Here is a 27947-nt window from a genome sequence, read left to right as displayed (position 1 = left end):
CCCCTGACGCAACGCGCAGCCCTTGTGACGCAACACGCAGTCTCCGCCGACGCAAGCGCAGTCTCCGTGATGCAACGCGCCCCCCCCCCCCCCGCGTCCCCGCCCAAGGTCGCCCAGACGTGCCGTACGCCGACCCACAATTCCCGCTGCGTGCTGCTGTCCCGCCGCCGCTTCTGCCGCCGCCCGTTACGGCTCCCGCCGCTGGGGACATGTTGCAGAAACCGAGGAACCGGGGCCGCCCTAACACCCAGGCCGAGAGGGAGAGGGACTGGGCCCGCGGCGCCGCGGAGGAGGCCCCGAGCACCTCCCGCGGGGCGGGAGGCTCCCAGGAGGCCCGGGGCACGTCGTCGCAGGGCGGCCGCCGGGCCGAGGCCTCCCCCGAGGTGGGGCCCAGGTCCCAGCAGCAGCTGGAGCTGAAGGTGGCCGAGCTAGTGCAGTTCTTGCTGATTAAGGACCAGAAGAAGATCCCGATCAAGCGCACTGACATAGTGAAGCACGTTATCGGGGACTACAAGGACATCTTCCCTGATCTCCTTAAACTGGCTGCCGAGCGCCTCGAGTATGTCTTCGGGTACAAGCTGGTGGAACTGGAACCCAAAAGCAATACGTACATCCTGATCAACACTCTGGAACCGGTGGAGGAGGATGCTGAGGTGAGAGGCGATCAGGGCACGCCCACCACCGGCCTCCTGATGATTGTTTTAGGTCTCATCTTTATGAAGGGCAATACCATCAAGGAAACGGAGGTCTGGGACTTCCTGCGTCGCTTGGGGGTGTACCCCACAAAGAAGCATTTAGTTTTTGGGGACCCAAAGAAACTTATTACCGAAGAATTTGTGCGACAGCGTTACCTGGAGTACCGGCGGATACCCCACACTGATCCTGTAGACTATGAATTCCAGTGGGGTCCCCGAACCAACCTGGAAACCAGCAAGATGAAAGTTCTTAAGTTTGTGGCCAAAGTCCATAATCAAGATCCCAAGGACTGGCCAGCACAGTACTGTGAGGCTTTGGCAGATGAGGAGGCCAGGGCCAGACCTGAGACAGGTGGCCCCACTCCCTCCTCTTGAAGTCTGAGAGAGATTTGAGCTCCAGAGGAGGTGTCAAAGGCACTGGGTGATGGGGTAGGAGGGTGGGAGGGAGCATATTTCTGTAACACTCAAATGTGTGTGGCTTTAGGATGTGTTTGCAAACTTCTGTTCTCTTTTAATATTGTAAGTTATTTGGTTCCAGCTTTTCACTTATAAAAATATTAGGAGAGGATTTTTTGTTTTAACTTGTGTTATTGTCTGTGTATTTTGGCATAAAAATTTTGCTAGCTTTATGCAAGTAATTGGAAAACATTGCACCATGATCTGGAACAGGTGTTTAAGAAAGAACACATTGGTCAATTGCTTTGGCGCCAAGAAAGTAAAAGCAAAGTGACTACTATCTGGTGTCTTAACTACCCAGTTTGTAAGTTAAAATAAAAGCCTTTATAAATTAAAAATAAAAATGTAATTGCTTATACTTTTTTTTACCTTAAGACAGCTATTATATATTTATATATTTTCTATGTATATAAGCATTACGCATCATCTAAGCAATGTGCATATTGTATTTTCTCCGAATAACAATTTTTTATATTCATAATTCTTACCTCTGTGGCCAACCATTTAGTTCCATTTAGGTTTTTTTTCCTGCTATAGTTGTAATAAATACAGTATCTTTGAAGCAGTTAAGCACTGTGCATTTTTCAGTCGTGATTCATGAGATTAATTTCTTGACTCAAAACCAGCATCTTAAAAACAGGTTTTTTTCTTGCTACAGATTATTAAGGTAAAAGCGTTTTGTAGAAGTTGCTTTACTTTTGTGTGTGTATGTGCATATTGCATCACAATCTAAAATACATTTCCTACTGGATATAAAAAAGTTGATAAAACTGTTAGCGATTAACCATACTTGGGAATCTGACTACCTGGGTTTAGATACTGGTTTCACATAACTAGCTATATGAGCATGTTACTTATATACAGATGTTTTCTCACCTGTAAAACAAGCTCACGATGCCCATGTTATGTGTGGTAATGTGGTAATTTGATATTGGAAGTGTATGTCAAGTTCTTGACACAATGCCCGGTGTGGAGGATTTTAGTTGTTAACTTTGTTCCTTAATTTTTTAAATTTGTTTTTTGTTGCTTATTTATTTATTTTGAGAGAGAGCAGGGGTGAGGCAGAGAGAGAGAGAGAGAGAGAGAGAATATCCCAATTAGTCTCTGCACTGTCAGCGCAGAGCCTGACCAGGGCAGGGCTCGAACTCATGAACCTTGAGATCATGACCTTACCCGAAACCAAGAGTCAGAGGCTTAACCTGACTGAGCCACCCAGGCACCCTAATATTTTAATCTTCTTGGTTTGGAGCAGTTAAATTTTTTTTTCAGGTTTTCTTTCATTATCTTCTAAATCATAGAATAGGAGTTACTGGTTCAAAAGTTACGACAATATTCTTCTAGCCTGATTTTATTGTGTGGTTTCATGGGAAAACATAACTCATGGTATATTGTGAGTATAGCCCACATAAAGTAAAACAGGACAGTTAGACCTAAGATCTTCCCTGGGCTTGAGAGCTAATTTTTTAGTGGAAAGGATATGGGTTTTGAGGTTGTCTGACAAATGGAATTTGAATTCTGGCTCATACTATGTCAGCATGGTGACTTGGGGTCGATTTTAAGTTTTCTGAATCTCAATTTATCTGTAAGATCAGAAAAACAGTAACTATATTATAGTTTGTTATATGTATTAAATGAATATGAAGAAAAGAGCTCAGTCTCCTCTCATTCCTCCATAGCTTCTGGCAAAATGTTGTTTATATTCAGAGATTCAACAAATAATTATTCAGTGAGTGAGTAAATTTAATTGTTTGGGGGGAAGGTACTACAAATTAACCCCAAAATGAGATAAGTACTTCAGTTCAAAAAAATGTGGATTTGATCAACACTGGACTGCCATCTAGAAGCATCTATGGTGGGTTTGTAGTGGTATGACAGAATGTGATAGGCTAATTGTTTTTTTGGTTTTTTTTTTCATTCTGTTAAATTGGAATTTGCATTTATTTCATCAGTTAGAATATAATTGGTGCTTGAAGGCATTTCTCCTTGGTTTGCATTTTATTTCAGTGTATAAATTACCTCGCGACTAAGCATCCTGCTTACTGGTCCCTCACCTCACTGACTGCTTTCCCCTCTGGAGTGTTTTAACACTGGCATTTTCCTCCGTATGTGAAAATTATCATTACCCAGCACCCACTGTCGGTTATGTCTGACACCTTCTCCCAAACTTTTCTATAGAGATGTTAGCCATTTACCTTTAATGAGTTACCGTTTTGTTTCAGATTTTATTTTTTAAAGTTTTTGTTTATTTATTTATTTTAAACAATCTCTACAGCCAACATGGGGCTCAAACTCTCGATCATGGGATCAAGAGTTGAATGCTTCCAACTGAGTCAGCCAGACACCCCCATTGTAAAATATAAAACACTACAGACCAGATCAAGCCCTTAGAGGTTCTACCCTTCCCGGAGGTGTCTAAAGTTTGTGGGTATCATTCCATTGTATGATTTAACACTTTTACCATGTATGTGTATATACATGAACAATATATAGTAGTATTTTGTAAGGTTTGATGACATATATGGGGTATCATACTGTACCCTTTTGCAACTTGGTGTTACAACTTACCCTGTTTTTGACATTTAGCTACAAAGATCTGATTTATTCATTTTAGTTGTTCTTTCATGTGGAAAAAAAGTAACTGTTTACTCATTTCCTAATGGTTAGACCAGTTCTTTCCAATTTTTTGCTATTTGCCTGCAGTATATAGTGCTTCCTTATACATGTGAGTTTCTCTAGCCAGAAATAAATTGAGCAATCATGGGGCATTGCCAAATTGCTCTTGAACTTGTATTAAGTTACAATCCACTAACATTTTATAGTTCTTTTTCACTGACGCACCCTCCTACTTCATATGAAAATTTGTCCCTTCCAGCTGTATAGTGGGTATGTAGTGATAGTTTATTGTACTATTAACTTGCACCTCTTGTTTACTAGTGACGTTAAGTATCTTTTGTTTGGGTTTTTTTTTGCCATATTATTTTGTTTTTTTATCTGTTAGACCTGTTTTTTAATGATTTGTAAGATTTCTTTATATGTTCTGTGTATATTACTCCATTGTCATATCGTGCAAATAGCATGTCACGTTTCATTTTTTCTTTTGTCATGCAGATGATTTCATTTTAATGTGTCGAAATCATCAATGTAGTGCTTTAAAAAAAAGTCTCCCTAATCCTGATAAGTGTTAAAATTAATAAGTGTTAAAATTTTTGACTTACATACACATTTTTTTTTTTTAAGTTTATTTATTTTGAGCAAGAGATAGAGTGCACGCACTGAGTCAGGAAGGGGCAGAGAGGAGAGAGAATCGTAAGCAGGCTCTGTGGTGTCAGTGCAGAGCCCTTTGTGGGGCTTGATTTCATGAACTGTGAGATCCTGACCTGGGCTGAAATCAGGAGTCAGAGGCTCAACAGAGTCACCCAGTCACCTCACATTTATGTTTTTAATCTTTTTTTGTATCATGATTTGAGGTATGGATATAGTTTTCCTATTTTTTCCTATACAGATTGCCTAGCATCAATTTCTCATAGTTTATCCTTTCCACACTGATTTATAACATGTTCTCTTATTATAAAGCCATAACTCATATAAATAAATTTATGTCTAGGACCAAATTGATTTATTTGCTATCTCTTTGCCAATGCCATGCTATTATAATTCTATAGCATCATAACAAGGGTTTTTTTTCTCCTTTTCCACTTCTTCTACCTTTTATTTTAGTGTTTTTTGCACTGGCTGGAACTACTTATGTTTTTAAAAAAAATTTTTAATGTTTTTATTTTATTTTAGAGAGACAGTGCAAGTCGGGGGAGGGGCAGAGAGAGGGAGACACAGAATCTGAAGCAGGCTCCAGGCTCTGAGCTGTAAGCGCAAAGCCCGAAGCAGGGCTTGAACTTCAGGTCAGTGAGATCAACCTGAGCGGAAGGAAGTTGGATGTTTAACCAATTGAGCCACCCAGATGCCCCATGGAACTGCAATATGTTTTTGAAAAGAAGTGGCAACGTAGACTTTAAGAATGTTCCTGATTCCTTGTTCCTGATTTTAAAGGGAATATTTAAAGTTGTACATTAACTAGGTTTGCTTTTAATTTTTTCCCCAACAAATATCTTTAATTGTGTTTTTATATTCCCCCTTTCTAGCTTGCCTAAAGATGTTTAAAAAACTTATGCATAGCTTTTTAAATTTGTATCATGCTCTTTATTAATCTGCTAATGTGATTAAATTTTTATTTTTACTCTCTAAGTTCAGTATACTTTTTGATACAGTTTAGTGTAACAACACTGATAGGTTTTTCTGATATCTGACCATCCTGCAAATCTTCTTGTGAGTGATACATATAAAAGATAGTTTTTTTATTTGCTAAAAATTTCTAAATTTTATGTCTTTGGTCGTAAGGGGAATTAGCCTGTAATTTTCCTATATTTTATTGTCATTATTGGCTTTGAGATTACACTTATTTATTTTAATTTTTTAATGCCCATACTTAACAGAAAAGTTGCAAGTACAGTGCAAGGAATTCCACCCCCCCCCAACTATTTGAATGCATTAGTTATCATGTTTCTTTAGTCTCTTTCAATTTGTAAACAGTTCCTTAATCCTTCCTTGACTTCCATGATCTTGACATTTGAGGACTACAGGCCGTTATTTTGTGGAACATCTGCAGTTAGGGTTTGTCTGCTATGCTTTGTGATCAGATTCAAGTTATGCATCTTTGGCAGGAATACCACAGAAGTGATGGCAGTGTTTTTCTTTTCGGATCCTATCAGTGGCACAAAATATTAATTTGTCCTATTATAATCTTGATCACTTTGGTGGAAGAGATTTTGTTTTTTGGGGTTTTTGTTTCTGTTTTGTTTGTTTTTTCATCATTCCTCTCTACTGTGAAATTGTTTTGTTTCTCTCTATAATAAATCAGTAAGTTGTGTGGAGATACTTTGAGACTTTGTAAAATTGTATTCCTCACCAAAGTTTCAGTTTATTCATTGTCTATGTTTATCTGTATCTGTGTAGACTCATGGGTGATAATCTTGTACTATCATTATTTGATACACAAATTATCCCTGATTTGTCCAGTAATAACCTTTTTCAGCTGGCTTATGTGTCTTCAGCCCACCCCCATCATTCTGAGACTTCCTAACTTTCTGGATCTGTCCACTATCTACTGAAAACTGTGGGATTACATTAATAATATCATTTCCACTCTAACACCACAGTGTTTATTCTAGCTTTTCCCCTCTCTGTCTTTGTATTTATCTTCTCCAACAATGAGCAACTTAGATCCTGTTATTCTCATAATGCTTATTTGATCAATCCCCCTATAAATAACAAGTCTCCTGTTGTGGCTGCCCTACCCTCCCACATGGGGATGCCCTTTGCCCCCCAGTGCTGAGCTGATATCCTGCAGGAACTACCCTTCTGGGCATGCACCCAGATGTTTGAGCTCTGGCTCCCTCCTGGGGCTTTTGCCTTTCTTCTCCCATATATGTATCTTGCTCTGTTACGCTTCATGGCTTTAGCACTGAATTGCCCAGGAAATAGGAAATATTATTCTGTTCTCATAAATGAGTTGGGCTGCTTTTCTTTTGCCATATTATATAAGGATTACATGTTTTTTTAAGGTTTTGAAGAAATCCACCTGTAAAATTCTCTGGGCCTGGTGTTTTTGCTGGGTAGATTTTTAACTACTGCTTTTATTTCATTAATAGGATGTTCAAGTTTTCTCTTCAGATTACTTCTGGTCACTTGTATTTTCTAGAAAGTGTTTTCATCAGTTTTCTGATGTATTAATATAGAGTTGTTCTTAGTATTTTCCTTTCATTTAAAAATAATTTTATTACATCTTCACTTAATATCCACTTTTGCATTCTCAGAATTATTTTTGCTTTCACTCTTCTTTTCTCCCCGCCCCCCCCCCCCAGCCAAAGCCAGTTTTGCCAGGAGTTTTGGTTATCTGGGGTCCATTGAGATTTCATATGAATTCTAGTAAGGGTTTTTTATGTTGATTTATTTTTGAGAGAGAGAGAGAGAGAGAATGGGTGCGTGAGCATGAGTGTGGGAGAGGCAGAGAGAGAGGTAGAGAATCCCAAGCAGGCTCCACACTGTGAGTGCAGAGCCCGACATGGGGGCTTGAACTCACAAACCGTGAGATCATGACCTGAGCCGAAACCAAGGGTCAGATGCTTAACCAACTGAGCCACTCAGGTGCCCCAATTTTAGTGTTTTTGAAAGAACATAAATTCTTGGTTTATGTCAGCACATGGCTTTACTTTTAGCATGTAAATAAAACATTTTCATTTATTCCATAACTATATAGAGAATTGTCAAGTGTTCTAAGGATCCTATTATTATGAATATATGATGAGAAAACTAGGATTTTTAATTATTTCCTTTCCATTTAGTGAACAGAACATGTATTGAATTGGCCATCTTGTGGCTCCATTGTAGTTTATCCAGCCTCGGGATACTCCAGAGTTCCTGAATGTCAAAATCATGTTCTCTGGTTATAAATTGACAAGTCCTAAGGGTAGTCAGGGGGAATACAGTGGGCTTCCATACACATTTGTTTTCTTTGTTCTGATTTATATGGGAGGAAGCAGATTTGAAAAAGTTTAAGTGTTATACCATATGAAGAAATGACATAGAAACTTCTATAGAGTTACTGTAATGACACAGCTGATATCTAAAGATGAATTGGAAGTGAAATTTAAAGGAAAAAGATGGTGTTTTAGGGTAACAGAACAGCACAGTGACTTCATTGGCAAATCATTTTTCATGGTAGTTACTTCATTTTGTACATTTGTGAGCTTTTCTTGTTTTCTCACTGGGAAATAGCAAGCTTACACAAGTACCCTATAAAACTTAAAAATGCATTTTCCTTATTTGGCAAATTAGAGTCTCATTTTAGCCATTTTTTTTAAAGAAACAAATGTGTCATTGTTTCTTGCCCTTATATAGGAGATGTTATAGTTAAAGTAATCAGCCATGTTATGGGCTTTGTGGAGGTAGCACTGATTCCTAATTACTGGGCTGTAATTCTTAAGAGAAATTACTGAGTTTATGACAACTGTAGGCATCATTTGTTGGATTTTTCCCCATGTGCTGCCCTGCATTTGCATTTAGCCCATTACATACTCAGACCCACTTACCTATCTCATTTACTAATACGTGATGCATTTTGTTTCATAAGTTATGCTTTAAAGGACTAATTAGCTCTTATAGTTTCAAAAAATTTTTCATTGTTAGATCAATAATCTGCCTGAATACTCAGATCCCTGTTAACAACTTAATTTTTCTGTCTTGGTCTCAGATATTCAAAATTGTTTTCCTATTCTAGGGCCAAAGTTCATGGAATCAAAGTGGAATTTTAAATTATTCTGCCACAAAGTATCCATAGCTCTGTGGTCACGAAAATGTGTGTTCATTGCTTGCTTGAGATTGGACTGAAAGTTTTTAAAATCTAAGTAGAAGAGTTTTATATGGACTAGAATTATATCTTGATATCCATGTTTAAAAACTAATTTGGTTCTGTACTAATGCTTGGAATTGGGTCTAGGAGAGCCACTGCAGCAGTACTGATCTTTGAACATGTAAAGGTAAAGACAAAGAACCTTTCCCAGGTCAAAGACATTCCCTAAAAAATTCCAGATTGTGGGCAGAGTCTGGGTGATTTAATTGGATCTTGACTAGAGAGGAGAATGTGCATCTATCCATTTTGGCATCCACACCACTTTTTACAGCTTCTGGCCCCTGGTGGAGGCTCAAAATATGCTGAATCAGTTAATGAATGAATGGTCCATTAGTCCTTACTTGCGTAGTCATATTAATAACAGCTGACATTTAGTAATCTTGTTCTCTGCTTGGCACTTACGCAATAAGTGTTTGATGAACTGTCAAGCTGATCCTCAGTGACATTGTTTTCTCCTCCTTACTTCTTGCAGATACTTGTTTTCATTTTGATCATTGTGCAGGAGCTGCTTATGTATTTCCTCACCATAACCTTTCTTGTACTTATTCGGTAAATATTTTTCAACACCTCCTGTGTATCAGTCACTGAGAATGCAGTTGTGGGCAGGATACACACGATCTCTGCTTCTGTAAATCCAGCCTCATCTACAGGGATCAATGAAGGCTTCTCAGAAGAGGTCAATGTCATATGATGGCTGAGGGATGAGTAAGAATCAAGTGAAGGAACCAAAAGGGTAAAGCCACATGTTTTGGGAAAAGAAAATAACATGAACAGAAACTGAAAGAATTCCTGGAATTAAAAGACCCTCACTATGGCTAGATGGTAGAGAATGTGGCAGGAACAGCTGGATACAGGCTGAGGAAATAGGCAAAGGCCAGGTCAGCCATTTATAAAGTTTGTCAAGTTTTGGAAACCCAAGCCAAGGAGTTTTATTAAGGCAAGGAGATGCTACTGAAGAGTTTTAAGCAGAGGAGTGATGTCATTCATTCATTCATTCATTCACTTATCCAACAAATATATATTAAATGCCTAGCTGGGCTCTTGGGCTAACCAGTAAATAAAAGACATCCCTGCTCTTGATAATCCATTTATATTTTAGTAAGATAATGCCAGTCCCAGACTCAAGGAAGTCGAGAGTGGAGGCAGGAAGAACAAAGAAAAGCCACCCATGGAGAAGATGGTGATCATTGAAATTATAGAGTGGCACCAGTAGGGGTGGAGAGAAATTTCTTACGTAGATTTAGTAGGACTTGCTGATTTATTAGATGTGGTCAGAGTAAGGGAGGGTGAGTGGAAAATGTCTCATGGCTCTAATGTGGGAAATTAAGGAGGATGGTGATGCTAGCAGTTGAACAGCATTTCAGGAAGGTCTTCCTGGGTTTGATTTTCTATGCTAAGTGAGTATGAGGAGCCTCTGAGGTACACAGGTAGAATGTTGAACAGACAATTATGTATATAATTGTACAATAGGTCTGGAAGGGAGACAAAAATAAGAACCATACATCATGTTCTTAGATAAAGTAACAGAGGGGATTTACAGTATAAGAACAATATATGGATGTTGTGGTTATTGGGGATGTTCACAAATAAGTTATTTCCTTTCAGGGCATTTGGTAGGACTGTATTTCTCCATCCCATTGGATGTTGAGTGTGGCCATGTGGCTTTTTCGGCCACTGAAATGTGAACAGATCTTGCATGTGACACCTCCAGGCAAGAACTTTAAGTTCTATAGCTGAAATGATTGTAGGAGCATCACTGAACTGAAGCCTTCACTGACTTGAGTGTCTGGGTGAATTTGGGGCAAAACCCACTTGACCTGTTTTGGCCATATAATGCGAGCAAAAAACACACTTCTGTTGTGTTAGGCCACTGAGATTTTAGAGTTATTTTTAACCTATCCTATCCTGATTGATCCAGAAATCAATCCAGAAATCCCACCCTGATACAGAGGAGATTGGAAAATGACCATACACGTTATATAATGGAAAAGCATTTGATAAAAGTGACTTTTGTGGCAACTTGAAGAAGCAGGCCATGCACCTAATGAACATATAACTCTAAAATTAAAGAAGAGAACCCTGGAATGAACATATACCTCTAAAATTAGAGAACAGAACCCTGGAAGTGTGAACGTTGGTGCCTGTGACTGCATCTAGAAAAACTGTCAGGAAAGAGATGAAATTGGAAAACACTTGGTTGGTATGTATTCAGTGATAAATAGAATAGAGAGAATCCAGAAGTGTATAGATATGCAAGTGCTTCTGAATCCCCAACCAATGAAAAATAAAAATGAGAGACAACGGCGAATTAAACCACATTCTTGAGGCAAAGATCAAATACATGGTATAGTTGTCCTTCCCATTGTCAAAATATGGGAATGTATTAAAGTGGTTTAGGATAAAGGCTTAACTATGAGTTGGATGTCCAATATTTTAAAAAGAACAAGATGAGAGAAAATAATTTAAATGTGGTCTGTCCACCAAAAGCATGAAGACCGGAAGTACACAATCAAGTAGAGAGAGAAAGAGGAACATGATGGGAGTGTATATATATATATACACACACACACACACATACATATACATATATATATGTATGTGTATATATGTATATGTGTATATATGTATATGTATGTGTGTGTGTGTATCAAATAATATTTCATATATTTTGATACATATCAAAAATATATATAGCAATACATTATACACACACACACACACACATATGCATGCAAATCTAAAATGTATGCCTAATGCCTAGAAAAGAAGTATACAGGTATGGCTATTGGCACATGGCACCAAATAAAATCAAATTGTATTTAGAGATTTGACCTGTCAAAGAAACCCTAGCCTGAATTTGCAAAAGTTGATGACTGTTTGAGGCTTAAAATAACCCTTAGATCCCCACCTTTTGTGAGCCAACGCCTATAGTCCATGTGGCCCAGAAGGGTACTGGAAAAGATAGAACCCCAGAGTGGAGTCAAGGTATACAGTTTCAAAATAAATGTCATTACTTTATTTACATAAAAATGATTAAAATCTTATTTTTTTCACCATGGCCAAGTGGGATTTATTCCTAAAATGCAAGGATGATTAAACACATGAAAAGCAGTGTAATATTCCACATTAACAGAATGATTTGAAGAAAACCAAAGCTTGGGGACGCCTGGGTAGCTCAGTCAGTTAAGCGTCCAACTTTGGCTCAGGTCATGATCTCGCATTTTGTGAATTTGAATCCTGCGTTGGGCTCTGTGCTGACAGCTCAGAGCCTGGAGCCTGCTTCAGATTCTGTGTCTCCCTCTCTCTCTCTGGCCCTCCCTCACTCACACTCTGTCTCTCTCTGTCTCAAAAATAAACATTAAAAAAATGTGAAAAAAGTTAAACAAAAAACAAAGATTGATCATCTTAGTTGATAGAGAAAAAACATTTGAAAATTCAACAACCTTTCACTATAAAAACACTTAAAAAACTAGAAATAGAAGAAAACCTTTTTAGCGTAATAAAGCCAGTATAAAAAAAAAAAAAAAAAAAACACCCACAGGTGACCTCACACTTAATGGTGAAACACTGAAAGCTTGCCAAGATCAGTAATAAGACAAGGATGACTACATTCACCACTATGATTGAGCACAGTATTGGAAATTCTAGCCAGTTAGGCAAGAAAATGAAATAAAATATATTCACACTGAGAAGGAATAAGTAAAATCATCTCTGTTACAGACGTAGATGTATCTTATATGTAGAATTGTAAAGGTTCCACTAAAAAACTCTTTGAATAAATGAATTCAGCACAGTTGCAGGATGCAAAATCAAAGTGCAACAATTGGTTGCAATTTTATACAACAGTTAACAATCTAAAAGGGGAGTTAGAATAACAATTTCATTTACAATAACACACAAAAAAGTACTTTAACCAAGTGCATGGAAGACTGCAGACTAAAGATGATAAATTTATTGTTGAAAGAAATTAAGGGATACATAAACACATGGAAAGACATCCCATGTTCATGGATTAGAAGACTAAATATTTTGAGATGTCAGTGGTGCCAGAAGTAATCTGTGGATCCTATGTCACCCATATCAAAATCCCAACATGTTTTTCAGAAATAGAAAAACTCATCCTAATATTCATATGGAATCTTAAGCAATCCCCCCAATAACCAAAACATCCTTAAAAAGAGCAAAGGTGGAGGATTCACCCTTCTTGATTTCAAAGCTTTTGAAGCAATGTTAATCAAAACTGCATGGTACTGGCATTAATGACAGACATGTAGACCGATGGAATAGAATACAAAGCCAAGAAATAAACCCTCACATATATGGTCAAATGATTTTGGACAAGGGTGCCAACCATTCAATGGGAAAAAGACAGCCTTTGCAACAAATGATGCCAGAAAACTGTATATCCACATGGAAAAGAATGAAGTTGGATCCTTACCTTACACTGTATATAAAAAATAGCTTACAGTGGATTAGAGACCCAAACATAAGCACTAATAATATATAACTCTTAGAATAAAACATAGAAATCTTTATGACATTGGATTTGGCAATGATTTTTTGGATATGGCAAGCAACAAAGCAAAAATAAATAAATGGGACTTTATCAAAATTTAAAACTTTTGTGCATCAAAGGAAAATCAACAGAGTGAAAAAGCCCTCAGAATGAGAGAAAAATTTTGAAAATCATATATATGATAGAGGATTAATATCTAAAATGTATAAAATTAGTATTCAGAATATATAAAGAACTCTCCCACATAAATCACCCCAAGTAACCCAGTTGCAACAATGGACAAAGGACCTGAATGTATACCTCCAAAGACTTCCAAAGAAGATATGCAAATGACAAGCACCTGAAAAGATGCTCAATATCACTAATCAATTAGGAAGATGAAAACCAAACCACATAAGATACCATTTCACATCTATTTGAATGACTTTTATTAAAAAAACAGAAAATACAAGTGTTGATGAGAATGTGGGAGAAAAGCAGAACCTTTGCACATTGTGCATTGGAATGTAAAATGGTTGTAGCCATTCTGGAAAACAGTATGGTGTTCTCTCAAAAAATTAAACATATATGATCTAGCACTTCCACGTCTGGGTATATATCCAAAAGAACTGAAAGCAGTCACTTGAACAGATATTTGTACACCTATATTTATAGTAGCATCATTTACAATAGCCAAAAGTGGAAGTAACCCAATTGTCCTATGGCAGATGAAAAGGTAAAGGAAATGTGGTATATGCATAGAATACAATGTTGCTCAGCCTTAAAAATAGAAGGAGGGGTGCCTGGGTGGCTCAGTTGGTTGAGTGACTGATTGCAGCTCATCATGATCTCACCATTTGTGAGCTCGAGCCCTGCATCAGGCTCTCTGCCGTCAGCGTGAAACCTGCTTCAGATCTTGTCTCCCTCTCTCTCTGCCCCTCCCCTATTCATGGGCAGGTGCTCTGCTCTCTCTCTTTCAAAAATAAATAAACATTAAAAACAAAAAAGGAAATTCTGACATGTGCTACCATGTGGATGAAACTTGAAGACGGTATGCTAAGTGAAATAAGCAAACACAAAAGAAAAAATTCTGTATGATCCCACTTATATGAGATCCCTAGAGTGGTCACATTCATAAAGATAGAATGCAAAACAATGGTTGCCAGGTTCTGAGAGGAAGAGTGAATGAGGAGTTATTGTTTAACGAGTATGGAGTTTCAGTCTGGGAAGATGAAAAAGATCTGGAGATGGACGGTGGTGATGGCTGCACAATGATATGAACTTAATGCCACTGAACTGTATGCCAAAAAATCATTAAAATGGTACATTTCATGTTACGTACACTTAATCACAATAAAATAAATAGTTAAAGCATGGTAAATTTTTTTGGTATGTGTTTTACTGCCATTTTTTAAAAGAGTAAACATGAAAAAAAATCTGTTTTGTTTTTTTTTTTTTTTTTACTTCCTAGCATCATCTATATAGTTGAGCACTTCCTGTGTCTCAAAATAGCCTCTTTTCTTGGCTTCTGTGTAGATTGCTGTCCCAGTGTTTTCAATAATAATTTTTGAGCTCAATTTTGAAACTTTTCAGGCCAGTTTATAAATGATTTGAATGATATTATGGTACTGTTGTGACATCTAATATAGAAAATTAATGCTGACCTATTCTGTGAAGTTAAACCTTCCCAGGGGATGCTGTAAGAATCCATAGCTACTAGAATCATTGCAGAAATATTATTAACATGAACTTGAAATATTTCCTAAATTAACAAAACATCCTCTTTTTTTTTCTATCCTGTATGTGTATTTTAAAGGAAAAATAGGGGTGCCTGGATGGCTCAGTCGGTTCGGCGACCGACTTCGGCTCAAGTCATGATCTCATGACTTGTGAGTTCAAGCCCCGTGTCGGGCTCTGTGCTGACAGGTCAGAGCCTGGAGCCTGCTTCAGATTCTGTGTCTTCCTCTCTCCTCTCCTTCTCCCACCTTGTGTTCTATCAAAAATAAATAAACATTAAAAAAAATTTTTTAAGGAAAAATAAATTTTGCTACATTTGGTAGAAATACACTACATTTATGGGTAATGAATGGCAATAATGATTTTTTTCTATATTTAATTTAGCCAAAACTTTTTAGGTACTAATAAAATATTAAGACTTTTTCACTTTTATATATTGCTGGTAGGGATGAAAAATGGTACCACTTCTGTGTTGAAGAATTTGGCAGCATCTAGCAAAATTAAATATTTATCTTTTGATGCAACAATCCTACTTCTAAGAATATATCCCAAAGTCATACTGCAATCATTTAAAAGACGTATGAATATGGCTGTTTATTGCAACACTATAGTAAAAAATAAAAGACCAAAACAACTCAAATGTCCATCCATAGGAACCTGGTTGAATAAACTGTGGTATATCTGAGCAATGAAGTACTGAATAACTATAATAAGGAATAAGTATTTCTATGTATGCCTATTAAGTGTTCTTCACTGTACTGGGTCAAAAAAAAAGTAGATAGAGAAAATATTTATAGTATGCTATTATTTATTTACCTTTACTAAAAACCAAATAATGGAAGGATTAAATTTAAAAATAAATGGTTACCTATAGAAGAAAGGAGGGGGAACATAATGGAGATGATAGAATAAAAACTAGACTTTTTTGAGACTTCTTTTATGGATATGACTTCGGAATCCTTTTATACAATTCCAAACAAAGCTAAACTTAAAAAAAATCCCTAACAATAAAAAATGAAACCAATGAATCTGGGTTCCCAGTCAGTAGCATAACCACACATAAAGGAACCATGGTGACTCTATCACACCATAATTTGACTATTTTTTCTTGGTACAATCTACTCTAAGGATAGAAAGAAAAATCTTAAACTGTTTTCAATAATCATGTTTTTGGTGCTAGTATTAGCATTGTTATTTTTAGACTGTTGTGTGGATATCACGAGATTAAATCAGATGGATAATTGTAATGAGAAATAAGGTTTTTGTCATGGCTGAAAGGAAATAGAGATATCAGGTTGATAGAATTAAGAAAAAACCCCGTAGTTTTGAATTTGAATCAGAGGCATTAGTATGATCTTATAATATATTGTATCTAACAACTGAAAATATTTAAAACTATGACCAAGTGGCAAGGACACTTCCGGCATGAAGAGTGTGGTATCTAAATACCATTCTCAATGAAAGGAACCAAGACCTACTGTAGAAATTGCTGATTCCAGGTCTGGGGCAGGGGATATGTATGATGATTCTGGAACATCTTGTCATAGCTTTCTTGAAAGCAGGAAAACTTTCAAAGTCTACTAGAATTGTGTCAACTTGAATTGACTCTATCTTGTTAATGACTCCAGTGAATGAAATGTATCAAATTTGTTTGTTTTGGGCTCATAACAAATCAAACACACACAACCCCTAAACAAACAGTACCTTTGGAGGATGCCAAGGACCGAACTAATTTTTTTTTAATAAACATATATCAAAGATTATATTTGACTCGTTATTTAATGAGGGAACCAGTAAAACTAACAACCAGTTCCAAGGAGAATTCAAGCTATGTGCACACATAGGCCATCAGCAATGCTGAAATAAATTTACAAATAGATGTGAAAGTGGTCAGCACCCATGGGATGGCGATCATTGCATTCTACCAGACGAAATTCATTTATATTTATATTATCAAAAATAATTTACATTACTAGTCTTATTCTGTAATTTAGAGTTGTAAAATAGCTTAAAGACAATGAAAGGCACAAATAACTCAGAAGAGTGTACTAGACGGGATATCCAGTATTTTTTTCCCATTTCAAAGTGTTTAACAAGTTTTCGTGACACTCTCTCCCCTCTTGATCATATTAATATTAAAGATTATTCTTGATTACAAGAAAAATTTTGTTTAATGTTTTGTTTCATTAGAGTTAGCCTGATTATTTACATAGGTGCAGCAAGAATATTAACTAACCATTATAGGTCCAAGTTTATTTAGTAAATATAGCACCATATCAACTAATTATTTTGAAATCTGGAAAATAAAGAATTGAACATGCGTCCTGGTTTTCCTATGTGAACTGTACTCTAGAGTGACAAAACAATTGATGAGGAAAAGTATTCTATATACTGATCCCTGAGAATAAAGAAAGAAGAAATGATGGCATTATAGATAGCGTTTTAGAAACACTAACAATTTAATGATCTAAGCAATCATTAAGAATGTCTGCCAACATCATAGAGAGACACATTATTTGCCTTCTATTAGTCTGAATGTTATCAAATCTCTGTGTGTAGCCACCAAATTACAAGATATCCAGAGGATATGGAAATTTTAACTAATAGGAGGAGACAATCAGCAAAGTTAGGCTGTAGAAAACTCTATGGGACAAATAAACTGGTTTCTTCAATAACTTTCTTGGAAGAAAAAAATACAATGGAGGGGAAAACCCATAAATTAAAAAAAATATCTTAAGATTTAGAACAATTAGTTTCACTATATGGAACTCCTTTGTATCCTGTGTAAACTGATTCAAAATAAGATATTTAAGGAAACTTGAACTGTGAACATTTGATATTAATGAATGATTAATTTTTCTAGAGGTGATGACATTATTTTGGTTATGTTTTCAAAACCAATCTTATTTTAGAAATATTCGCTGCCATATTTAAGGATGAAATCATACAGTGTCTGATATTTACTGCAAAGTAATCTAGAGTGGAGAGGGTATAAATGAAATGCAACAGACCATTTGGGTTAGTTGTTGAGTCTGGGTGATAGGTATGTGGGACTTGATTAAACTGTCTTGTCTGGTTTTGCATCAGTGGGAAGTTTTCCACAAAGAAGTTAAAAGAAATAAATTTAAAGGCCTTCTAATAAACAAACTCCTTCCATTGGTTTTCTTTAGTAATTTCTAACTTGTTATTTTCAAGACTGTATAAAACTATTTTGTAGTTTTATAGTATTTTCAAGTTTAGCCTCTAAGATATTTTACAATGTAATTCAAGTTAAAAAATAATACTGCCCTTTAAAAAATATAACTGTTATTCATACAATTTTTTGATCAACTGAAAGCTTTTTTAAAGCCAAATCACTTTTCCTTCAAACTTCTCCAAGTGAATAATCAATTTTTTGTTTGGTTTGTTTCCAGATAACCTTTTTCATGCTGCTCTCTGCAGTGTGCGTAATGCTGAATTTGGCTGGTTCAATTCTCTCCTGTCAGAATGCTCAGCTAGTCAACTCCCTAGAAGGCTGTCAGTTGGTGAGTAATGAAATGCAAACCTTTTGATAAAGGTCATAGGCTTTGATTTTACCTGAAAGTAATTTTAAAGATAAATTTTGTTATATCCTTGGATTTATTGTGATATTTTATAATTGTGTAAGGAATTTAAGTTGACTCATTTCTAAAAACTACCTTAAATTAAAAGCTGTCCTCCTTGTAAATCAGTTATGAATAGGATATTTTTAAGGATCACAGTGTAATGCTGTTTTAGAACAAGTGTCTTTAGTAATGATTATATTTTGGCATTTGTTGCATTGATTTTTATCTCCACTGAATTTTTAAAAAATCAATTTTACAAGTCAATCTTAAGTGCTAAGATACATGTAAGCTTGATAATGGGTGCTAGTTCACAGTTTTTTCAATTAAAAAAGTGGATTATCTTTTAGGAATAGATCTAGGAAACTTGTAGACAGTGTGCTGTGTACATTGTAGGGGATCAATAGATGGTTTGTTAGCTAGAACCTTCATTCCGTATCATGAGTTAGCTCCTGGTACGGTAATATGTGCTTCTGGGTGGGGCAGAAATCGAAGTGTATCCAGTCACATTCAGTAAGGGTATAGTTTGACTCCCGATGTGACCATGGCTGCTGGATGCGAACCATTGGTATTTGTTTATTTACCTTGGAGACAACACAGGGCTACCTTTTAGAGCCATTCTCCTCCACAACTGCCTGTGTATGTGCTGGGCCCATGGTGATTATTTCTGGGAGGTCAGGGGCTATACTGAATTACCTAAAGCTTTTCTGTAGCAAGGCCGTGCTTACTTTTCCTGTGGCCATGCTGTTTGTGTTCGAAGGAACAGCTGTTGCGAAGTGCTGCTCTCTACAGTTCTTAGCAGCAAAGCTAGAAGGACTAGTGTAAGTTGGCACAGTTTCGATACAGAGGCACCTACTGAGTTCCCAAAACTGTGAGAGCTTCATCTTGCTATTTTCTGTTCGGTATGGCCTAGACCACCTTGATCAGATTTCACCCCAATATGATGTACAGAGTATCCCTTGGTGTGATGCAGTATTGCTTGTGACTAAGAAATGATAAAACCTGGAGTGCCTCCACCATCAGAAAGGGTCAGTTGCCAGCTTGCATCCATAACTGGGTTAGCCTCTTTATTCCTAAATACAGGGTGCTGTGAATATGATAACATCTGGCAACTGACAAGAGACTGTCCATTTTTCCTCTGATCCCCATTTTTCAATGCAAGGCCTTGTGTTTGGGAGACAGTGTTTGGGGTGATGAGACGTGCATGGAAGTCTATATCAAGCAGAAGGCCCACACCTAGTGTCCCATCTCAAAAGGCTGACTCCTGTGGGTCTTAATCCCAGACCCCATTTTCCTACATCACAAGCAGCATGAAAGGATAGAACAGGTAGATTTGGTTTCCTTTATTCCTTTCTGTCTTCAGTACCCCCCTGAATAAATTTAATGGATATCATGTACACTCATGCACTTTCACATACATCTTGGTTATAGAGCACTGTGGAATCATCAATATTTATCTGACTTTAGAGCTTAATCCTAAGCATCGCCCCTTCCCTGGCTCATACATGGCAGGTAATTCCTGAATGAGATCAGTGTACCTGCTTACTGAAATGCAGTGTGTATAGTGGAGAGAGTAGTGGATTTGGAATCAGCAAACCAGGATCAAAGTCATGGCTTCATAACTGACTACTTAGGGGCGCCTGGGTGGCGCAGTCGGTTAAGCGTCCGACTTCAGCCAGGTCACGATCTCGCGGTGCGTGAGTTCGAGCCCCGCGTCAGGCTCTGGGCTGATGGCTCGGAGCCTGGAGCCTGTTTCCGATTCTGTGTCTCCCTCTCTCTCTGCCCCTCCCCCGTTCATGCTCTGTGTCTCTCTGTCCCAAAAATAAATAAACGTTGAAAAAAAAATTAAAAAAAAAACAAAAACTGACTACTTATATGACTTAGGACAAATCACTTTCCCTGTATCAGCTTTACTTCTCTTTCCTGTTATGTGTGGGTATTACCTGCCCTGAGCTTTTCATGAGATATTTAATAAAATAGAATGTATAAAACACATAAAAAGTATACTTCTTATTAAAAATGTATAATTATAATATATAATTACTATAGAAAATTAATAATAACTATAGAAAACTTAGAAAAACAAAATACACTTGTCACCCTACAATCCAGTCTTTCCAGTCTTTTCTGTGCATATGTGTGTATGTGTATGTATTGTGCATATGTACTTGTATACATATATGTGTGTATTTAATGTACATTTAAATGTGCTGTACTCTTCATGGAGCTTCGTGATTTGGTTTTTTATTGATTGTGAACATTATTTCATGCTTTAAATTTTTCCTACAACTTTACTTGTAGTGGCTGCTCGGTATGAATGAATACAGCATTATTTATTTAACCAGTCTCTCTCTGCTTTTCTTATGTATGAAGGTTGCCATTATCTTTAAAGCTTTTGTTACATATTGACCTACTGCCTTCTAAAAGAGTTTACCAATTTGTAATCCCAATTTATGAGAATGCTTTTCTTCCCACACCCTTCCCAGCCCTGAAAATTGTTACTTTTTAAAATTTATGCTAATTTGAAATGACATCATTGCTTTAATTTGAATTCCTTTAATAAGATTGACCTTTATTTATAATTGTATATATGTAAGTTTATATATGTACATGCATATATGCAATTATATATGTGTGTATACACACCATTTATATTTCTTGTTCAGTGAGTCGACTGTGACCTTTACCCATTTTTAGAAGTATTTATATTAGTGATTTGTAAGAACTCTTTATATATGTAATTGTATAATTCATTTATTTTATAACCGTACATACATATATATATATGTGTGCATGTACATATATGTAATTTTATATGTATATAATTTATATTTCCTCTATGAATTGACTGGGGCCTTTACCCATTTTTAGATTTAACTATCTTATTGATTTTTAAGAGAGTCTTACATTTTGAGTCCTACAGCTTGTATTGGTCAAATGTATTTCCTGGATTGTTAGTTGCCTTTTATGTTTAGTGTATTTAAATCTATGAATGTTTTCCTTTGTGATCTTATCTTGGAACCAATAAAAAGACATTCTTCCCAATATCATGTACCACCCCCCCCTTTTTAAATATAGTTAACTCTTTATATTCTGGAATTTGTTTAATGAATTTAGCTATTTTCCCCAAATGAGTAGCTAACTTTCCTAAAATGATTCCCTGAGCAGTCTAATAATTTCCTGATTATTTGAAATGCCACCTAAATTCTAAGAGTCCTTTGGTGGCAAGCTACAAAAACTGACAAAGCCATAGGCTATTTATTGCAAAGACGATAGAGCCTATAACCAGGAGAATTAAAGATTAGGCTTGGGAACTGGCTGGTTCCAGGGAAGCTTCTGTGGATGCAGAAGCCTGTCCCAGACCGGCTACAGACACCCTGAACTCACTGGGGTTTTGTTCTGCACAAGTGAACAATTCCAGTGCTTTATAATCTCTGTCCCATTTACTCTAGAGTCAGAACCCAGAGAGAGAAAGCATTTGATAGGCATTTCTGTCAAGACAGAAATCTACGAAACTGTTCCACTAAACTGAATCCAGGGCAATTTAAGAGGTAATTCCCAAAAATGAATTTAGGTGCTATTAGGAAGGGTAGGGAGTAGGAGGAGGCAAGAAATGTATGGTAGGTGGTCAAAAAACAGCCAATATCTACTCTACCAGCATTATCATATATATGTACACATACACGTAGATACTAGTGTCTATTTGGTATGATTGAATTTTTCATTCTCATCTCCTCCTATGTCCATTTATTTATATTCCAAACAATATTACTTTAATTACACACACACACACACACACACACACACACACACACACACAGGAACTTGTAGGGCAAGTCCTACCCCCACTGGCCTTCCAGACTTTAACCTGCTTCTTAAAAAATATTCTTACCTATTCTTAAAAGTTTAGTCTTCCAGATGAGTTTAAATTTTTTTTGGTCAAGACTCAAAAGGAATATATTTAAGAGTTGAATTGGAATCACATTAAAATCATAGATTGTCTTGGGGTAGAATTGACATGTTAACATACCATGTTTTCCCATTCAGGAACATTGTGTGTGTTTTGGTTTATCCAAATTGTTTTAAAAATCCTCTACCGCAGTTTTTGTTTTCCTTTAGGATATCTAGTATATTTCCATATCTGTATGTATGTTTGTCTTTTTCCTCTGCATAATTAAAAATTAACTCATTTTCTCTGCATATATATAATAAAATAAAATATAAATATAGAATATAAATATATATATTTATATATTCTAAATTTCTTTTCTATTCCAAACTCCCACCTCCTTCCAGAAAGTTTTTGGTAGCCAGACATTTTGTATGCTTATTTTGTATATTATCATTTTTACACACATGCAAAGTCTATTCTATAAATCATTATTCACACTGCTTTTGTCAGCCAGCCATGTAACTTGGCAACACATTGTATAACAGCACTTGGAGATCTTCCCAGCTGTTAAATAGAGAGCAGCAGAGAATTCCACTGGATAGATGGATGCAGGATGACTTATTCAACCGCCACTTAATGAAGGACAGGTTAGGGGTGTTTCTAATGTTTTGCTAAAACAAACATGGCAGAGATCACCCTTTGTGCACATTCCTTACTCAACAAATAGAAAGTGGTTATTATTGCTGCTGTGGGGACCAGACTAGAGTAAAGGGTACCGTGGCCAACCAGAGAGGGATATGCATGTAGATCTCGAGAAGAAATTACTAAGAGTGTCCTTTCAGACAAAGTATAAGAACTCACTTTAAATTTAGAATGTTATTCCTACTTTAACCTCCAAAGATGGGACACTGGACTCTTGCCAACAGTATATGACTGTGCCCGATTATCCAGATGCATGCAAACTTCTATGTGTTATCAGAGATTTTTTAGTCTTTGCCAATCTGGCAAAAATGTAAGATCTTAATCTGTAATTTGGATCTCTTTAATTAAAAGCAAAGTTGAGCATCTTTTATGTTTGTTTAGAAGTTATTTCTTTAGGGGCACCTGGGTGGCTCAGTTAAGTGTCCACTCTTGATTTTGACTCAGGTCATGATCTCACAGTTGGTGAGATCAAGCCCCATATTGGGCTCTGTGCTGACAGTGTGGAGCCTGCTTGGGATTCTCTACCTTTCTCTCTGCTCCTCTCCTGCTCTCTCTCTCTCAAATAAATAGACTTTTTTAAAAAGTTATTTCTTTATTTGCTAACTGCAGTTCATTTTTATTGTCTATTCTACTGTCATGTTGTTGCTGTTCACAATTGATTTGTAAGTGCACTTTCTATATTAAGGAAACTGCCCATTTTTATATGTGTTGCAGGTATATATTTTTCATAGTTTTTTTATTCATTTCTTGACTTTTTTTGGTATTCTTGTGTGGAAATTCCATACACTCAAATTTCTTTTATTCGTTTATATATTTTTACCCTTAATGACTTCTGGTTTATATGTTTTGCCTAGAAAAGCTTTTCCTGCTCCAAAATTATAAACAGTTTTTCCATTTTCCTTCCAGAATTTTAGGGTTTTGTTTTTTAAATATTTATATGTTCCATTAATCTTAGATTTATTTTGCTATAAATATCATTATAAAATATTATTTAAAAATAATATCATTAAAAAAACACATGTGGATGTTCCATATTTCCTTAAAATTTTAGTGCTAGATATTTTAAATACCTTGTTGCTCTGGTGGGTGCATTTTTAAAATTTATTGTTTCATATTAAAAGAAGACCCTAGTGGTGTATAAGACTTTCAGTGATTTTTTTTATTATTTACATTTAAAGGTATGTGACACTGAATGTACAATTGAGTCTTTGATCCATAGTTTGTCAGAAGAAATAATTATAATATTGTCTCTGCTTTCCAACGTTTTACTTGTTTTTTTGTCCTGTCTACTTATTTTGTTTAAAATTATCAAAATAACATTAGATATTAATGGTGATTCATCATTTACTTTTTGTTCCTGAATATAATGATTCACTGTCAAACATGGTACTGAGCTATAGTTTCAGATAGCTTTTTTGTAATGTTAAGGTGATAAAATTCTATTCATATTTTACTGAGAGTCTTTTAAAAATAAAATGGAGGTTAAATTTTATAAAGTTCTTTTGACATCTGTTAAGATTATATATTTTTTATTTTGATCCATTGGCATGGTAGATTACATTAATACTCTCAAGATTAAGCTACATGGAACATAATTGGAATGAAATCCCCATAGTCTTTTAAAATATTATTGGATTCTGTCTGCTGATATTTTATTTATGATTTTTCATTTGTATTCATAAATGTAATTAATTTGTAGTTTTCATTGGTCTCCTACCCTTCCATATTTTGTTTCCTGATTATAAGTAATTTTTTATAAAAATTAGTTGAATAAATGAAATCTAAGGAATTTTCTGTTCCTTGATGAATATTGATACTCAAATGTATAATTCTCTGGGTCCAGCACTGTTTCATAAAATAATTATTTAAATGTAATTTTCTATTCCACCTTTTTTTCTATTTCTTTCTAAGCTTTTGACAGTGTCTGTATTATTAACATTTTTTCATTATGTTGGCCTTTCCACATTTATTAATATGAAGTAATGCAGCGAATTGTCTCAAAAATATCTCTTGTAACATTATGTTCTTATTCCTTTTATGTGTATTCATTCTGCTTTAAATTTTCTATTTCTCTTCCTTTCATGTTATATTTTTCCAGAAATGTATCTATTTTATTTATTTGATGATTCAAACTACCAAAGAAATGAAATTTTGAAAAATTTCAAAACTACAGAAGTATAAAAAGTCCTCTTTAATACCTCTTTAATGCCCTCCATAACGGCATGTACCCTTATGGAAGTTTCTATATGTAAAATCAAGAAATAGCTTCAGATCTAGTCCTTCTTTTTGACTCCTGCATTAGGTTCAATGGATGCAAGTTGTACCAGGCCCTAACCTACAAGGCACTTAAATGGTCTCTAACTTCTAATGTCATAAATAATCCTGGAGTTCATTGTCTTATAAATAACTCTGTGGACAAGTCTGTATGTATTTATGTAGGACATTTCCTAAAAGTTGGATTGATGGCCCAAAAGGTAAATGTATTAAAATTTTTGACTGGTAATGCCTTCCAGAAAGGGTTACATTCATACACACTTCCATCTGCAGTCTGTGGGAATGAGTATGCCCCACTCCTGTGCCAAAGTTACATACTACCAATGTTGAAAACATTTGCCAGTCTGAAGGATGAAGAAAGAAATCTCCTTATTTTAATTTGCATACCCTGGTCATTAGGGAGGTTGAGCTTTTTTTTTTTTCTTTTTTTTTTTTCAGAAGCAGAATTGAATGTACATTGGGAAAGATTCTTGTTTTCAGGTCTTTCATGCCTTGAGGAAAGTCTTACACCTTTGTCAAGTGCTTAAACATTTTGTATTAACTTTATTCCTAGTTTGTTTGCAGTTTTTGATGCTAATGTCAAGGGTATTTTTCATCATTTTTTAAATAAATGATTATTGCTGTAATATAGGAAAGCTATTGATTTTTTTAAATTAAAACTTTCATTTTGAGATAATAATGGATTTGTGAAAAGTTGCAAGAAATTATGCAGACAAATCTTGTAGATTTTCCCAGTTTCCTGCATTGGTAACATCTTACAGGGTTACTGACATTGATATAGTCAAGATGCAGAACATTTCTACCACTATGAAGTTCCCTCATGTTGCTTTTTTATAGATATACTCACTTCCCTTCTACCCCTTCTCCCTCCTTAACCCTTGGTAGCCACTAGTCCACTAGAATACTCCATTTCTTTCTTTCTTTATTTTAGAGAGAGAGTGCATGAGTGAGGTAGAGGGTGGGGGAGAGAGAGAGAGAGAGAGAGAGAGAGAGAATCTCAAGTAAGCTCCATTCTCAGCACAGAGCCCAACTTGGGGTGTGATCCCACGACCCTGGGATCATGATCTGAGCCGAAATCAAGAGTCAGTCACTTAACTGACTGAGCCACCCAGGTGCCCCTCTGTCTTTTTTTTTTTAATTTTCAAAATGTTATATAAATGGAATCATACAATATTTAACCTTTAGAATTGGCTTTTTTTATTCAGCATAATCCTCTGGAGATTCACTCAGGTTCCTGCACAGCCTAATAGTTTTTTCCAGTTTACTCCATAGAGCAGTATTCCACTACATGGATATTCCATCGTTTGTTTGACCATTTACCTGTGGAAGGACATCTGGACTAATTCCACTCTATTACAAATAAAGCTGCTATGAACATTCATGTAAAGTTTTTTGTGTGAACATAATTTTTCATTTCTCTGAGATAGATACCCAGGAATTGCTGGGTTGTGTATGGCAGGAGCATGCTTCTTCTTTTTTTTTTTTTGAGACACTGCCAAGCTGTTTTCCAGATTGCCAATATCATTTTACATTCCCACCAGCAGCGTACAAGAAGAGATCTAGTTTCTCTGCATCCTTGCTAGCATTGGTGTTGTCATTTTTTTTTTTAACTTGAGCCATTCTCATGGTATGGAGTGATGTCTCATGGTGCTTTTAATTTGTATTTCCCTGATGAATAATGATGATAAACAGCTCTTCCTGTGTTTCACTACCATCTGTATATCCTCTTTGGTGTAGCATCTGGTCATATTTCATATCTTTTCCCCAATTTTTTTAATACTATTGAGTTTTGAGAATTCTTTGTATTCTAGATCTAGTCATTTGTCAAAGATGTGCTTTGTGAGTTGTTTATCCCTATTTCATCCTCTTAATAGGGTCTTTGACAGAGCAAAAGTTTTTGATTTTGATGAAGTCTGATTTATCTATTTTTGCTTTTATGGAGCATGCTTTGGGTGTCAAGTGTAAGAATTCTTTTTTTTTTTTTCAATGTTTATTTATTTTTGGGACAGAGAGAGACAGAGCATGAATGGGGGAGGGGCATAGGGAGAGGGAGACACAGAACCGGAAACAGGCTCCAGACTCTGAGCCATCAGCCCAGAGCCTGACGCGGGGCTCGAACTCACGGACCGCGAGATCGTGACCTGGCTGAAGTCGGACGCTTAACCGACTGCACCACCCAGGCGCCCCAAGTGTAAGAATTCTTGACTTACCCCTAGATCTTACTAATTTTCTCATAAGCAGGGGCAGGAACTGCATTTCCCCGGTAGGCCTCTAATTATACCTGCCTGACTGGGAAGAGTGGGGGTGCCTCACGACTGCTCCCCAGATGGCTTATACTGACAGGGGGTGGGAGAGGGCCTCATTATTACTGTGGGGTAGAAACCCAAGCTCTCTGTGTCGTTTCCCTCAACACTGTGGGTGGAGGGGAGCTTAGCCTTCATCTCCAAATATGGGATATATGAGGCAAAAAGAAAACCCAGGAAACTCATCGCTGTTCCCTTCCCTGGGTCCTGAGGTCCCTAACCAGTCTATGCTTTTCAGAGTGTTTTAATATACATTTTATATATAACATAGGGGTTTTGGGTTGTGTTTACAGAAATAAGAAAAGGTATATCTCTTATTTTCCAGAAGTAGAAATGCTATTGATTTTTCT

General features: G+C 36.2%; 2 protein-coding genes across 3 annotated transcripts in view; both read left to right on the top strand.

The window, feature by feature from the left end:
- The window catches only part of ENTREP2 (endosomal transmembrane epsin interactor 2), a 461086-nt gene that overhangs the window by 312465 nt on the left and 120674 nt on the right, over positions 1–27947 (top strand). For both annotated transcript variants that reach the window (XM_047086771.1, XM_047086770.1), the window contains exon 3: positions 18259–18369. In XM_047086771.1, coding sequence (XP_046942727.1) covers positions 18259–18369 — 111 coding nt within the window. The remainder of the gene's footprint in view (positions 1–18258; positions 18370–27947) is intronic.
- Positions 122–1721, top strand: NSMCE3 (NSE3 homolog, SMC5-SMC6 complex component). The gene has a single exon (XM_047086772.1). The coding sequence runs from the start codon at positions 210–212 to the stop codon at positions 1068–1070; it is 861 nt and encodes a 286-aa protein (XP_046942728.1). The 5' UTR covers positions 122–209; the 3' UTR covers positions 1071–1721.

Source organism: Lynx rufus, unplaced genomic scaffold (genome assembly GCF_022079265.1).
Source record: "Lynx rufus isolate CCGP_SWC_20201006 ecotype Redwood Valley unplaced genomic scaffold, mLynRuf1.p SCAF_21, whole genome shotgun sequence".
Classification (NCBI taxonomy): Eukaryota; Metazoa; Chordata; class Mammalia; order Carnivora; family Felidae; genus Lynx; species Lynx rufus.
The sequence above is the reverse complement of the archived record's forward strand: the minus strand, read 5'-3'. Positions and strand labels throughout refer to the sequence as shown.

What these genes read in the sequence shown, in the direction of transcription:
- NSMCE3 (XM_047086772.1), top strand. Translation starts at nt 210, where the DNA reads ATGTTGCAGAAACCGAGGAACCGGGGCCGCCCTAACACCCAGGCCGAG.